Source organism: Perognathus longimembris, unplaced genomic scaffold (genome assembly GCF_023159225.1).
Source record: "Perognathus longimembris pacificus isolate PPM17 unplaced genomic scaffold, ASM2315922v1 HiC_scaffold_5345, whole genome shotgun sequence".
Lineage (NCBI taxonomy): Eukaryota > Metazoa > Chordata > Mammalia > Rodentia > Heteromyidae > Perognathus > Perognathus longimembris.
This window is the reverse complement of record NW_025960762.1, coordinates 37,612-52,926: the sequence shown is the minus strand read 5'-3', so window position 1 is coordinate 52,926 and position 15,315 is coordinate 37,612. Positions and strand designations below refer to the sequence as shown.

Genomic DNA, 15,315 nt, shown 5'->3' with positions numbered 1-15,315 from the left:
TCAGTAGTTTCAAAGATTCAAGTCTGATGTTGAGGTCCTGGATCCATTTTGAGTTGATCTTGGTGGATGGTGATAGGCTAGGGTCTACTTTGGGTTTTCTACATATGGCTGCCCAATTTTCCCAGCAGCAGTAGTTGAAGAGGCTGTTTTTTTTCCATTGTATGTCTTTAGCTCCTTTGTCAAATATCAGCTGACTGTAAGAATGCGGCTTTATTTCTGGGTCTTCTATTCCATTCCATTGGTCTTCAGGTCTGTTTCCATACCAATACCAGGCTGTTTTTGATATGATGGCTCTACAATAGAGCTTGAAATCTGGTATTGTGATACCTCCTGCACTACTTTTTTGCCTGAATTGCTTTGGCTCTTCTGGGCGTTTTGCTGTTCCATATGAATTGATGGGTTGCTTTCTCTATTTCAGTGACGAGTGTAGCTGGGATCTTGATGGGATTGCATTGAATTTGTATAACAATTTGGGCATATGGCCATTTTCACTATGTTGATTCTGCCTACCCATGAGCATAGGAGTTCTTTCCATCTCCTTGTGTCCTCTTTGATTTCCCTTTTTAGATTTTTATAGTTCTCATTAAATAGGTCATTCACGTCTTTAGTTAGGTTGATCCCTAGGTAATTTATTCTTTTTTAACTATTTTAAATGGTATTATTTCCATAATTTCCTTTTCTGCTTGTACATTGCTGGTGTACAGAAAAGCTGCAGACTTTTGTGGGTTGATTTTGTATCCTGCTACTTTGCCACAACAGTTTATTAAGTGTAGGAGATTGGGGACTGAGTTTTTTGGGTCCTTTAGAGATAAGATCGTGTCATCTGCGAATAGGGATAGTTTGATTTCTTCTTGGCCAATGTGGATCCCTTTGGTGCCCTCCTCTTGCCTTATTGCTATGGCTAGGGATTCCAGCACTATGTGGAAAAGAAGTGGGGAGAGTGGGCATCCTTTTCTTGTTCCTGAGTTTAGGGGGCTGGTTTTAGTTTCTCCCCACTTAATATGATATTAGCAGTTGGTCTGTTGTATATGGCTTTTATTGTTTTAAAGAATGTTCTAGGGCTGGGGATATGGCCTAGTGGCAAGAGTGCTTGCCTCGTATACATGAGGCCCTGGGTTCAATTCCCCAGCACCACATATACAGAAAATGGCCAGAAGTGGCGCTGTGGCTCATGTGGCAGAGTGCTAGCCTTGAGCAAAAAGAAGCTAGGGACAGTGCTCAGGCCCTGAGTCCAAGGCCCGGGACTGGCCAAAAAAAAAAAAAAAAAAAAGAATGTTCTATCCCTGTTCTCTGCAGGGCTTTTAACATGTATGGATGTTGTATTTTGTCAAAGGCTTTTTGGGCATTGACTGAGATGACGATATGATTCTTGGTCTTAGCTCTGTTTATGTGATATGAGCCCTGATCTTATGGATATGAGCCTCTTTTCTTTTTTTTTTGTAAGTCTTGCGAGAGGTCTGTCAATTTTATTTATTTTCTCAAAGAACCAGCTTTTAGTTTTATTTGTTGAATGATCTTTCTATTTTCAATCAGATTTTTCTCTTCTTTAGTCTCTGTGATCTCTCTCCTCCTAGTCATTTTAGATTCAATTATTTCTTGTTTCTCCAAATGTTTTAGTTTCATCGTGAAGTTATTCACCTGCTCTGCTTCCATTCTTTAATGTGTGTGCTGAGGGCAATGATCTTGCCCCTCAGCACTGCCTTATCTGTATCCCATAGGTTTCTTTGTGATGTATTTTCATTGTCGTTGTAGCTTATGAATTTGTTAATTTCATCCTTAATTTACTCTGTGACCCAAGTGTTAGATAACAGTGAGGGGTTTAGCCTCCAAGTATTTGTGTAGCCTCTGTGGTATCCTTTGTTATTGAAGGTTATCTTGATTCCACTGTGATCAGATATAATACATGGGATGACGTCAATACTCTTGTATTTGCTGAGGTTCTTTGTGTGGACTATGACATGATCTATTTTGGAGAATGTTCCATGGGCTGCTGAGAAGAATGTGTATTGGGTCTCTGTAGGGTGAAAAACTGTGTACAGATCTGTCAGATCCATTTGGGATATGGTGTTACTTAGGTCTTCGGCTCCCTTGCTAATCCTCTGTGTGTTGGATCTGTCTCCTGGAGAGAGTGGAGTATTAAAGTCTCCCACTATGATTGTGTTTGGGTCTATCTTGTTCTGTAGATCTGTGAGAATTTGTTTGACATACCTAGGGCCTCTTGTGTTCGGTGAGTATAAATTTATCACCCTGATGTCTTGACTTTGGATTTTTCCTTGTATTACAATGTAGTGCACTTCTTTATCTTTTTGAGATGAACTTAATGAGAAGTCCAGCTTGTCTGAAATCAGGATGGCTACCCCAGTGCGTTTTCTTGGAAGAGCTTGCTCCATCCTTTCATTCAGAGCCTGTTTTTGTCCCTTGCTGTAAGGTGGGTCTCTTGAAGACAACAGATAGCAACTTTTTGTTTACGGATCCACTCTGTCAGTCTGCTTCTCTTTATCGGAGAGTTTATACCATTTATATTCAAAGAGATCCTGGATAAACGTGTTTTTTTCCCTTCCATTTTCCTGTTTGGCTCTTTGTCCTCTCTTTCTTTCTTGTCTTTATTGAGCTGCTCTTCCTGTTGGGCTCTGGCTATTGTAGTTTTTTTTTCTGTTTCTATCTGGGGGTCCTGTACATTTTCTGTTGGGTGGGGTTCCCCTCTTATAATTTGCTGTAAGGCTGTTGTTTTTATTCACATCATCCTTTAGTTCCTCTTTGCTATGGAAAGATCTGGTTTTTCCCTCGACAGTGAATTCTAATTTTGCTGGGTATCTAATTCTGGGTTGGCAGTTGTTGGCCTGGAGGACTTGGATTTTGTTCTTCCAGGCTCTTTGTGCGTTGTAAATTTGTGTGGAGAGGTCTGCCGTGGTTCTGATCTTTATTCCATTGTAATATAGCTCTTTCTTTATTTTGGCTGCGTTCAAAATTTGCTCTTTATTCTTGAGATCTGAGGTCTTGTTAATTATGTGCCTAGGGGAGGATTTTCTAGAGTCTGGTCTGCCAGGTGTCCTATAAGCTTCCATTATTTGGGTGAGATTATCCCTTGTGAGATTGGGGAAGTTTTCTGCAATAACTATTGAATATGTGTTGCATCCTCTGCTCTGGTACTCCTCTCCTTCATCGATTCTGATTATATGCAGATTATATATCTTCTCCCTGTCCACTATCTCCTGGATTGGTCTTCCCTGGAGTTTGACAGTTTCTTGGAGTGCAGTAATCTTCTGGTCCTTATCAGCTGCATCGTCGTCCAAAAGAGAGACTCGAGATTCAAGATGATCAATTCTTTGTGATGTGGCATCAAGTGTGGTTTGCATTGAGGCGAGTGAGATGTGTATGGTTGCCAGATCAGCTCTCATTGTGGTCATTTCTTTTAATGAGTTGTATTTTGAATCTATTTTTTCATGCATTTTGTTTCTCAGGATGTTAAAGTCTTCTTTAATGGAGGAGCAGACTGTATCCATTTTTGCTTCCATTTCTTTCTTGCTGAAGGTCCTTGGAGACTTCCATTCTAAACTCCTGGAACTGCTTTCTGAATTCAGTCCTGAGGCTTTCAATCATTTCTTTTATCTTAGTCTCGGTTGTTTTTTTCTTCTCCATCTTCTCGTGAATCTACTGTGGGGGCGGTATGAGTGATCCCCAGCAGGTTCCAGTGTCTGGAAGGTGGTTGGTGCCCACAGGCTCTCTGCACCTCTGCTGTGGGTGAGGGGGTGGGGCGTGTGCTCAGGCCCAGGTGACCCTGCTAGGCTGGTATTGCACACCAGCAAGCCTGTGACTGTTGTTCAAAAAGCCTGCACGGACCAGGGCGCCTCAGGTGGCGCTCAAATGCCTACCAGTCCCTGGGTCCCTGCTGGGGGTGGGGGGTTGGTGTGGATAGATTCAGGCTCCCCAGCTCGGGCTTTGGGGTTGCTGGCCTAAGTTGTCTCCCGGTCACTTTGTTGGGCGCTGCTCCACCCGCTGCTAGCTCCTGTGTCCTCCCAGGAGCTGTAGGGTCATAGAACCACCAGATATGGGGCTCTTTTGTTCATTCGGGGTAGGAAGGGGGAGGGAGGGAGCTCTAGCTTCTTTGTTCCCTCGTGATGAGCTCCACTTGAGGTTTTGGGTCTCTTCTACAGCTGATCTCCTGGGCGAGGGGTGGGGGGGAACAATGGGGAACTTACTGGTCCTGGATTCTGTGTATGTCCTGCGCTGCTGTGGGCTTTTCCGGGCTGGGGTGTGGAGATGGATCGTTTGGCGGTGGCGGTCTCGGTTCTCCCGTCCTGCTCTCCCTGTCTGCACCGCCTGGTTCCCCTGCTGTTGTTGTCTGGTCCCGGCCATTCGGTCCCGAGCCTCCAGTCCCGAGCAGCATTCTGTCTCGGACCAGTCTGCGCGCAGTGTGGAGCTCGTGGAGCTCCTGCTGTCTGGACTTTGCACTCGCGGCGGCTGAACTGTATGTTTTAAAGAAGAAAAAATGTAAATAGAAAGCATCTTAGTCAGAAAGAAATGTGTACGTATGAGAGTTCCTCAGAGAATCGACCCGTGGCATCAGAGTGCCAACAGGTTATGAAGATGTCAAGAATCTGGATTGCATTACCTTTAAGGTATGGTATATCCAGGGATGTCTTCAGTTACAGAGTTATAGCTGCTCTTGTTCTTTATTCCCCACTGGTAACATAGCTTTACCTTTGGACACTTGAATAACTTTGGTCATAAAGGCAAAAGGTACACAGAGAATTCCTAAAAGATCTGATTTTTTTTTAAACGTAAAGCCTGATGATCTTTTCTATGGTATTCAAAAGCTTTCTGTCTTCAAAACTATAGCATTAAACTGTTAACATGAGCAATGGTTTCCCGACCTGGTACTGAATATGTCATTCTTCATTGGTGCCTGATAGTGTTGATGTACTCTGTAAGTATAGTAGATATTCAAATATATTACTGTTACAGCTCACATGAAAAATCACCATAGGAAATTGAAGTTAAAATTCTTTACTTCGGCTTTAGAAAGTGAAAGCTTACTATATTTATATTTTTAAATATATAATAGAATGTATCCTGTAATACATATGCTTTACTGAAAATTTGTCATTCTCTTCCATTCCCTTCCTGAAGTGCTGATATAGATAATAGAGTTATCCCTATGAATTTCAGGGTACATTCAGGGTATGTACACCTTTCAAACGACACTAAGTACATGTGAGATTAGGTGAATAGCCAAGTGAGGTATTTGTATGAGCTAAGATGTCAGCTTTGAGAGCACTGGGGCTTTGGAATGATTGTCCACTTGGATTCCACATGGGTCCCAAGGGAAGAACCTGTATTCCTATAGGGAGCAGCATAAGTAAAGGTGAAGCTTTACTGGGAGAAGAAACTAGCTTACCACTAACAAGTTGGTGCCTAGTTCAGTAGACACTGTGTCATCAACGGAAAACTGAAGATGTGTGTCTACAAGAAAGGGTAAAAGTGCAGGGAACTGTAATGGGAACCACTTACAGCTGATTATGTTAATTGCTTTGGTTATTTTGTAATTTTTCATTTATTAAAAATGGACTATATCTGATGGTCTCTTCCTTCCTTCCTTCCTTCCTTTCTTTCTTTTTTTTTCTGCCAGTCCTGGGCTTGGATTCAGGGCCTGAGCACTGCCCTTGGCTTCCTTTTCCTCAAGGCTTGCACTCTACTTCTTGAGCCACAGCGCCACTTCTGGCCATTTTCTATATATGTGGTGCTGGGGAATCGACCCCAGGGTTTCATGTATGTGAGGCAAACTGTCTTGCCACTCAGCCATATTCCCAGTCTGCTGTATTTTATAAACGCATATCATTCTAGGAGGCTAGAATGCTCTTCACTGAAAATATCCTACACAGCTATGCAAACAGCTTTTTTTTCAAACAATGTTTCAGTAGAGATAAGCTGAAGTACTGTATGTCCTTCATAGGAATAAAACTCCACCTTCGAGTCAATCTAAGACATTAATATTTCTATTACACAGAGAAGTCTATGGATCGCAAATACTTTTTTATAACACATATTTTAGTATATAAAAATAGATCATGGGTCTGTGGGTATGGCCTAGTGGGAAGAGTGTTTGCCTCATACGCATGAAGCCCTGGGTTCAGTTCCCCAGCACCACATATACAGAAAATGGCCAGAAGTGGCGCTGTGGCTCAAGTGGCAGAGTGCTAGCCCTGAGCAAAAAAAGAAGCCAGGAAGAGTGTTCAGACCCTGAGTCCAAGCCTCAGGACTGCCCCCCACCAACCCCAAAAAAGATCATGTTTTTGGATACACTTTTATATTCATTATTTGAACACTAGTGGTAAGATTATTGGTAACACTGTAAATATTATAAAAATTAAAGCCCTGGGGCCAGGGCTAGTGATGGAGTGCTTGCCTAGCATACGTGAAGGCCTGGGTTCGATGCCTCAGTACCATATATATAGAAAAGGCTAGAAGTGGCACTGTGGCTCAAGTGGCAGAGTGCTAGCCTTGAGCAAAAGACGAAGCCAGGAACAGTGCTCGGGCCCTGAGTCCAAGCCCCAAGACTGGTAAAAAGTGCCTGAACCAGGGGCTGGGAATATGGCCTAGTGGTAGTGTGCTCGCTTCACATACATGAAGCCCTGGCTTTGATTCCTCAGCACCACATATACAAAAAAGCCACAAGTGGTACTGTGGCTCAAGTGGTAGAGTACTAGCCTTGAGCAAGAAGAATCCAGGTACAGTCTTCAGGCCCTGATTTCAAGCCCCAGGACTGGCAAAAAAAAAAATAAAAAGACGAACAGACTGAAGAAGAGGGAGAGAGAGAGACAGAGACAGAGACAGAATGAAAATCAGATGTGTTTTTGTATTTTTACCAAATTGGGGGCTTGTGAACTCAGGGCCTAGGCACTGTCCCTGGCTTTGGGCTCAAGGATTACACTCCACCTTCTGACCCCCTGCACCACTTCCAGCTTTTTCTATTGCTGTGCTCCAAAGGGATCCAACCCAGGGTTTCATGCGTGCATGCTTGGCAAGCACTCTACCACTAAGCACATTCCCAGTTCTTGGGTGGGTTGGCACTGGGGTTTTTTACCCACCTGCTCACAAAAGCCACATTCAGTAATGGCTGGCCTGTGACAAGTTCCCTATGTGATAGAAAGATTTCATTCCTCGAGGTGACTTTGTGCTCACCTATAACATGGCAGCCATTGCTTCTTCCTAGTACACAAGGAATAGGATAGCCACACAGTAGCAGGTGAGGGGTAAAAAAGAATCAGAAGTCTAAATGTCCTGTAGCACAGAGTCCACTCAAGTCTCAGTCATAGTAGGACATATAGGCCAAGTTCAATGTTGAAGGTTCCTCGCTCATTCTGGTGAGGACAGTCTGGCCACCATTTGTCCAGGAAGGACCTGACATGATTCCATCCATATCTAGCATATCTACCGAAATGACAGTTGTGTCCCGATATTACGCTATCCTGGCCTTTCCTTACTGGATAATTGCATTATGGTAGAGGCCCTCCTGCTCTATGCACTGAGCTGTTTTTCTCACAAGGTCCTCAACTCCCCATTCTTGATACTTAACCAGCAGGATCCACACAAGTGTCAGGCCATGTAGAATGTTTGCAAGAGGGATTTGAGTGTGCAAAACATGGTTTGCTCTCAAAAGTTGTTCTGACATTGTGAGATGTTAAAAGGAGCCAGGAGGTCAGTGATGGGCTTCTTTGGGGGGCAGAACTTTCCTAGCATGTTGGACATGTGTCTTCCAAAATGGGTACCTGGAGCATGCTAGAGTGAAGGCGTCATGGGTAGTTCCAGTACCAGTGCTCATGGGCACAGTGGACTATAAGGAGGGCTTGGCTCCACCATTGCCACTGTGACTCATCTGAGGAGAATAGGTCCTCCATTTTCTCCTGCCACAGGTCCCCTGGGAGCTCAGGACATGGAGGGCCCTCAGACCTAGTCCTGCTGTGAGGAGAGGTCTGTTTCAGTGCTGTGCTATAGCCCACAGTGCTCCCTATATTGGCAGGGCTCAGTGAGGGGCTTGAGTGACACACCAAACTGGCTCCCGGGACAGAGTTGCTCTTTCGGTAGGAGGAGGGCTGCCACCTCTTGGGTAGTGGGAAGCGGCCCAGACTCCAGGAGCTCTACAGGGAAAGAATACCATCAGGTAGCCCAAGGGAGGTCCCACCTTGCTGACCTTCCCTATGGTGTGCAACGTGTGAAGATCTTGACATGAGCTTGGGGGAGAGTAGCTTAGTGCCCACTGTGGGTGGCAGGCTCAGGTACTCTGTCTGGGAGTTAAGTATGAAGGGCAAGCTTTCTTCAGCACTATGTGGGCATACCTTAGCAACACACACTTGTGAATAAGCCTGCTTCCCAACTACCAGGGTATTACCGTCAGCAGACATCACTGCAAGTTGTACATGGTCCACTCAGGGAAAAGCCCCCTCCATGCTTGTGCAGAGCTATGGCAATGTGGTTGTGTTAGCCAGGCTTTCCTCATAAGGGACAGCGATTGAGACTGATAGGAATGCTTTCCTCTAACAAGGCCGGCTCAGTGGAATTCAGACTGCTCAGAGTGAGCTCTTCTGTTCCACCTAGTGAGGCTAGGTCTTGTCCACTCTGCCTGGCCTCACCTGAATCCTCTATAACCTCTGGCTCTTCTTTCATGTGAAGGTGGAGGGACAAGCGCCCAAGTTGTGTCTCAGCCCCAGGTTCTGGATTTTGAGGCTTAGTTTGAGCGCCCTGCTGAAAGCTGGAGGGCTCTGTCTTCTCGGATAGGACCTCCCGACCCTCAACCTGGATTGTGACCTGGGGAGATGCCCCCACCAAGTTGAGAGTGACACTGGGTACAGTCAAGGTTGATGAGCACCCACTCGGGAAGCCCAAAGTCTGCCTGGCCAACTCCTTCGAGTCCCTCTAAAGTCTTCCCTCCCCAAGGCCCCAAGCAGCGAGAAGAAGGCGCCTTGTCGGTGCACGTGTAGTTGTTACCCTTCCTCTCTGCTAGCCTGTGGCCATGTGTCAACATAATTCCAGGTGGTGTAGGGATGAACTTGCAAGAACCCTTCCTGGCCTGAAGAGCCTCACAGAGGATCCCTATTATAGGTGCTCTAGGGCCGACAAGGAATTCGCGAGAAGCTCAACTCCGGTGTTGGGTCTGCTTTCCACAGCAGCATGCAATGCCTGTGCACCAGGGCTTGCTCAGGACAGTGCAGCTGCCTGGAGACCTCAGCAGGAGTCCCATTACGACCTGGCCAACGTGAAGGAGCAGGCTCCCTCCACTTCTGGTCATTCAGAGCTGGATTGGGCAGCAGTTCCTGCCCAAGAACCTTACTACCCTCCTCTTGTGAGCAGAGAGATTGGACACAGCCGGAAGGTGCCTCCTGCCCTGAATGGACTTCCCCAGCTGATGTCGGAGCAGCTCACCAGGATGGATGTGGTGAGGGCCTGGGCAGGGCTGCATGTGGGGGCTTGGGTTTCCTGTGCCCTCTTCTGCCCAGGCCCAAGCTTCCTTTCCCTGGAGCCCAAGGATTCTTGCCCCAGCCCCAGCACATCTGGCACCTGTCTGTCTAGGACCATTTGGTTACGTGCAATCCCTAAAGAGGAGAGCCCTGCTGCCCTGCCTGGAAATGTGTGGATTCAAGCCTTGGAGCAGAAAGAGAGGCAGGCAGGATACAGCTCAGCCTAAAGTACCAGGAGCCAGTGGTCTCCTCACTCCCTTGGCAGGCACCTGATATGGACCCGATGGGAGCCAAGCCTGGGATGGGAAAGGGTGCTAGTTTTTGTGGTAGGACTTATGCTACTGGTTTTGGACCTCAACATGTGCTGGCTGGGCTTGGGCAAAAGAAGTTTTTGCCGGGGTCTGGAAGGCATTTGGGAGGACTGAGCGCACTTGGGCAAGCACCACTGTCTCCTTCCCAACTTAGCTCCCTTGGAGTCCCTGTGGGGCTTGGTGTGCTGGGCAGTCAGCACAGCAGATCCAGAGAATCCAAGAAGTTGGAGTGTACTACTCCCTGCTCTGAGCTCCAGAGCCATTTGTCTTTCTGTGTGTGTGTGTGTGTGTGTGTGTGTGTGTGTGTGTGTGTGTGTGTCTTTGTGTGGGGTCAGGGATCCCAGGCCTGGGCCTGGGCACTGTGCTGTGTGACAGGACCTGGTGACCCTGGCCTTTCTCCCCAGGAGCTCTTTGTGAAGGCAGAGCCCAACCAGTGCCTGGGGTCCATGTGGTCCCGGAGATACAACAAGGGCAAGCCACGCCTGGCCCCTAGCATCCAGGTCATCTTGATACACTTTAACAAGGTCGTGTCCTTGGTTACAACCCACTGTCTTGGGGACCTCAGCATGAACACCTCAGTCAGGGCGCATCTGCTGGAATTTTGGATCCAGGCGGCTGAGGTAGGGGATGAGATGTACGGCCTCTGGCCTCTCGCTGTCCCTTCCCATCTCTCTCTCCTGTGCATCTTGGAATTGTGCTCAGGTCCTCTGTGGAGCACAGTCCCATCTTGCCAGGCCCATGCTTAACAGGGCCAGCCAGTCCAAGGCCACCAGTGGTGGGCTCTTCCCTCTATCCTGCTCCTCAGCCTTTGGGGGAGCCCAAACGCTCCCTGGGATGCCTTAGCTCCCTGCCAAGCCCTGCCATTCCAAGGACCCCTCTAGTTCTGGGTAAGTGGTGTAAACAGTGCCAGCGAAGGCTCACACAATCTTCCTCCTCAGGGTTGCCGCGTCCTGAGGAATTTCTCCTCACTGCACGCCATCATGTCTGCCCTGCAGAGCAGAGCCATCTCTCGTCTGCACAGGTCATGGCAACAGGTCTCCAGGTGGGTACCTATTCATCGAGGAAATGCCCTGAGGGTCCACATGGTAGACAGCACCCTCCCTGACCTGGGGCCCAAAAGTACAGGCCAGGGAATGTGAATGGCACACTTGTTGCCTAGGCACGGCTTAGGCAGTCCTTGGCAGGCTCAGTCACTGAATACAGGCACACAGAAACACACGATTATTGGGTTTTCTGAGGTGGCCACACATCTGTGTCTTGTTGAAATGAAAGCAGCACTGACTAGTGGAAGTGGGATAGCACAGCTTTCTGCCAGGAACAAGAAACTGCTCATGGGCCATGGGTCCGGACACTCAGGGAAAGGCTTTTGGACACTGTTGTGCTGCCCTGTGGGAGGCCTGCTGCCCATACAAAATGGAGTCCAACTGCCTCCTCCCACACCTTCACTCTGTCGCTCCTGCAGGAAGGACTTGCTCACATTCCAAAAGCTGGCCGAGATCACCTCTCCTGAAAACAACTACTCTAAGAGTAGAGAGCTGCTACTGAAGGTATGCTATGAGGAGGGGAAGGCAGAGGGCAGAGATGGAGAGGGCACTCATGCTGAAGGGGTGTGGCCACATGGTTGCCCTTCTCTTGGGGGGAAAGGCAAGGGAGGAGCTGACTGATAGGCACTCTTGCAGGTCAAGAGCCCTGGAGTCCTTGGAGGTCTTTCTGGTTGGGACATAGAATGGGAAAACATGGTGGCCCAGGGAAGCAGAGGATCTCCAGGACTGGGGACTGCTTCTGCCCACCCACATGTTGCCAAATGTGCTATAGGCCCCAGAACCATGGCTGCCTTTCCCCACATCTGGCTGGCTTGCGTGCAGGATGCCTCCACTGACTCCTGCCCCTCATTGTTTAGATACACTGTTCAGAATTGGCCTTCTCTGCTAGGGACATTTCAGGGGTGCCCCTTGGCCAAATGCATAAGGCCCCCCTTGGTTGGGGTGCAATCACCCAGAGCAGCCTTGCGCCGCCAGTGGCGCTGTGGGGCTCTGAATGTATCCACAGAGCTGATGCTGCTCATGCTCAGATCCCAGCTGAGAGGTTCCCAGCCCACAGCAGAGGCTGTGCATGGCCCAAGGCCTTGACAAACAGGGCTGGCCAAGTACCCCTAACTCTTGTCTCTCAACCTAACTCCAACTCTGACAAGAGGATATGGGAGGATTGCTGTTCCAAGCTAGCCTGGCATGGAAAGCTGGAAGATGACCCCCCAAATGGGGAAATGGACCTGTGGCTCAGGTGGTAGCCTAGCCACTAGGAGCTTCAACCTTCAAAGGTCACCCCGACCGTGCGGTCTGCTAGTGGCAATGAAAACAAATTAGGAAAAGAAACCCCCAAAGAGGAAGGTGAGAAAAAACCAAGGCCTGGTTCTTCTTTCCTGAGCTCTTCCCATTTAAGAGCAACTGAAGGCACATCCCCTCACATTCTGGACACATTGGTGTGCACAAGTGGGTCCTGGGATGCTCCTGTGCCAGCTGCGCACAGGTAGAGAGAGCTTCCTGCCCCAGCCCATGGGCCTGGGCCGCAGAGAGAGGGGAAGATATTGCAGGAGTCACAACCCCATCCTACTCAGCTGAGGAGAGTCAGGATGTTGTGGTCAGGAAGGATTGTGGAACGCCATGGCACCTTCCCTTTGTGCCGGGACGATCCTGACCCTCAGAGAAAAGCTAGCTGAGTGAAGTCTGCTGAGAAGCTCATGGACCCCTTCCCTACGGGCCTGAGGCCACAGAACAGCCCAACAGCCTTCTGTATCCTTCAGTTTTCTCCAGGAATATAGGAAGGGCTACACAGCTCCCAAGGCTGACCACCCTGGTTGGCTTTTGTCCTTCCTCCCAAAGGAGAAAGCAATGAACCCTGTAGAGTTCTGAGGAGGTATGACCCCCCCCCCAATGCCAGGCAGGTCAGCACCATTGGAGTCAGGCAGCAGAGGACCCTATCCAGTCCTCAGTGCCAGGAGGCGGGCTGTGCAGTTGAGGAAGCAAGCAGAGGAGGCCCGGTGTCCAGGGGAGATGCCCAGCAGTGAGTGCTGGGACCAAGCCTGAGCTAGAATTGGTCAGCTTGGCCATTAAAAGTTTGGCCCTGCACAGCAGCCAAATGCATAGCACGAGGAACACACTGGCACTAGGAAGATGCACAAGACAGAGCCCTCACTCACAACATGCTTGATTCTGGCAGGAGACCCGCAAGCTGGCGAAGCTGCTCAAAGGAGGTCCTAGGCAGTCTAAAAAGATGGTGAGTGACTGAGACCTTGGCCAGGATGCCTCACTGAGAAAACGCTAGCCTTAACTAGCTCTGTTAGCCTTGGAGCTCATCCCCAAGGGTGGCAAGCAGAAGGGACGATCACGCTATGGGAGATGGGAGCCCTGATCAGGGAGCTGTCAGATGGGAAGGAGGAAGTACAGCCAGCAGAGCCAGGGCTTGGCAGAGTCTTGAGGAGGCTGCTGGGCAGTGGTGGGCTATTTCCCTTTGGACTCTGCATACAAAAGCCTAGTGCTGGACCTGTAGAGTTTGGAGTTGCAAGCAGCTGGTAAGGGCTGTGGACAGAGGGCTCACAGGTTCTCCAGGATCCCATGATGTGGGAGGCCCTGTGTGGGTGCAGGCTGTCTGAGAAGTCCATTGGGATTGGGGCAGGGTGGGCCCTGGGCTCTGACCATCACCCTGCCAATCCTACAGGGGATGATCAAGGGCATCGTGCCCTATCTGAGAATCTTCCTGAAAGATTTCCTCGTGGTTCACCTGGCCTACGTGGATGCCCAGGATGTGAGTAGCACAGGGAGCTGGCGTCCTGAGCTCTGGCACTGCTGGTGGCCTCAAGGCCGTGCTCTAAGCTGAGTGCAATGCCCCTGAGAGCAGGTGCCGCCCACAGCTGCCTGAGCCCCATGCTGTGGGCACAGAGCCCACCTGAGACTTCAAGTCCCATAAGGGAGGATCTGGGGCCCCACCTGGCAGCAGATTTCCTAAGACAAACAACCTGTGGCCCAAGCCAGGCCTATTCCCCTGAAGCCACAATGTTCCTCCTAGCACAGAAGGGTCAGTCCTCACACTGCCTGCACCTGACTGCATGCTCGGTGCCCAGCCCTCCACTCTGCTAGTTGGTCCTCTTTCTATGCATGCACATGGGATCCTGTGGCTAGAGGAGGCCCTGCTCAGAGGTCCTAAGGGCAGAAGGGCCCCATTCTAATTGCAATGCCCTCTGCCTTCTAGGAGAAAAGCAAAGAGAAGAATTTGATACGGGTGAGTGGTAGCTGCCTAGACAGGACAGGGCTGGTGGGGGCCAGCAGGGGGGTGCAGTCAGGCCTGCCCCTCTGCGCTTTTCTCCTGGGGGCAATGGCAGTAGAAAGAAGTGCTACCCCAGGCAGGGTGGGTTATGAGGTGGCACCCAGAAGATTCCCTGCTGGCAGGATGGATTGTAAGGACATGGCTGTGAGCTCCCAGGCAGCCTTGGGAGGCTCAGTGGATGTTGGGTGGCTAGAGCAGCAGAGGAGCTGGGTCCCTCCCAAGACAGCCTAGCCCAGCCCTGGCCAGCCCAGCCCTGTCACTGCCCTTGTGCTGTCCATGGCCAGGAAATCGAGATCCTCGATCAGATGAGAGAGCTGCAACGCAGTTGCCGCTTTTATAATATTCGAGTGGACCACCATTTTACTGAGTGGTTCAGGGGCCTGGAGCGGCTCAGCAAGGATGCCAGGTAGGTTGCCACTCTCTGGGGCAGCAAAAGGGGCCATCCCTAGGAGGGGCCAGAGGGACTGAGGTGTGTATCTGGGTGAGGGGGACGGGATAGACACTTTAGAGGGCCTAATGAGGGGTGGGTCACTAAGCTCCGACGCCCAGGTCAATTTGGGCTGGGAGCTGTACACAGCACTTGGTCTCCTCACGGGCATATTTGTCATAGCTACGAGCTGTCCTGTACGCTGGAGCCCTGCAGTCCCACTGACTGTCCAAGCAAGAAGCGCTCAGCCATTGGCAATCCTGACAAGAAGTAAGTGGATGGGCCCTGTCAGGCAGGGGCCAGGGCAGATGGGGGGCTGGGCAACCCGCTGGCCCCACAGGCTTGGGCAGACTTGGCCCAGGTGACAGCAGCCCTATTGTTGAGCTCAGAGGCTCAGTTCTCTGGGCCTCACCTTCTTCCCCTATGAAGTCTCTGGGATCCATCCCTGAGAAGGGGTCAGATTAAGGAAAGCAGTGATTGCCAAGAAATTGGACTGGAGCTGCATGCTAGCAGGGTACTGGGGAGTGGGAACTTGAACTGTGCTTGGGGCTTGCACTTCTAGAACCTCTCTGATGCCACCATTCACACAACACTGCCTTCCCTTGCAGTGGCGGCTCCCAGCCACTCCAAATGACCTTTCTCCAGAGGACAAAGAAGAAGCTTAGAGCCTGTTTCAGCTTTCTTCCCAGGAAAAGAAAGGGCCAAAACATTAATATCATCTCACCTTAGTCTGGCTGGACTGGGGCTAATCACCACAAACCTAAGGTGGCCCAGGCCACACCTCCCCTGCGTTCACCGCCAA

General features: G+C 49.7%; 1 protein-coding gene across 1 annotated transcript; it reads left to right on the top strand.

Annotated features, from left to right (window-relative positions):
• Positions 1-7,439: 7,439 nt before the first annotated feature.
• On the top strand, positions 7,440-15,315 carry LOC125345143 (ral guanine nucleotide dissociation stimulator-like). Its single transcript, XM_048337376.1, has 12 exons — positions 7,440-7,501; positions 8,776-8,843; positions 9,165-9,433; positions 10,171-10,386; positions 10,705-10,808; positions 11,229-11,313; positions 12,983-13,039; positions 13,481-13,567; positions 14,012-14,041; positions 14,371-14,492; positions 14,697-14,783; positions 15,122-15,315. Exons 1-12 carry the CDS (start codon positions 7,440-7,442, stop codon positions 15,240-15,242), a joined length of 1,308 nt encoding a protein of 435 aa, XP_048193333.1. The 3' UTR covers positions 15,243-15,315.

Coding starts and splice junctions, on each gene's coding strand:
- LOC125345143 (XM_048337376.1), top strand. CDS start 7,440: ATGACAGTTGTGTCCCGATATTACGCTATCCTGGCCTTTCCTTACTGG. Junction 9,434..10,170: donor AGCTCACCAGGATGGATGTG/GTGAGGGCCTGG, acceptor CTTTCTCCCCAG/GAGCTCTTTGTGAAGGCAGA. Junction 14,042..14,370: donor AAGAGAAGAATTTGATACGG/GTGAGTGGTAGC, acceptor GTCCATGGCCAG/GAAATCGAGATCCTCGATCA.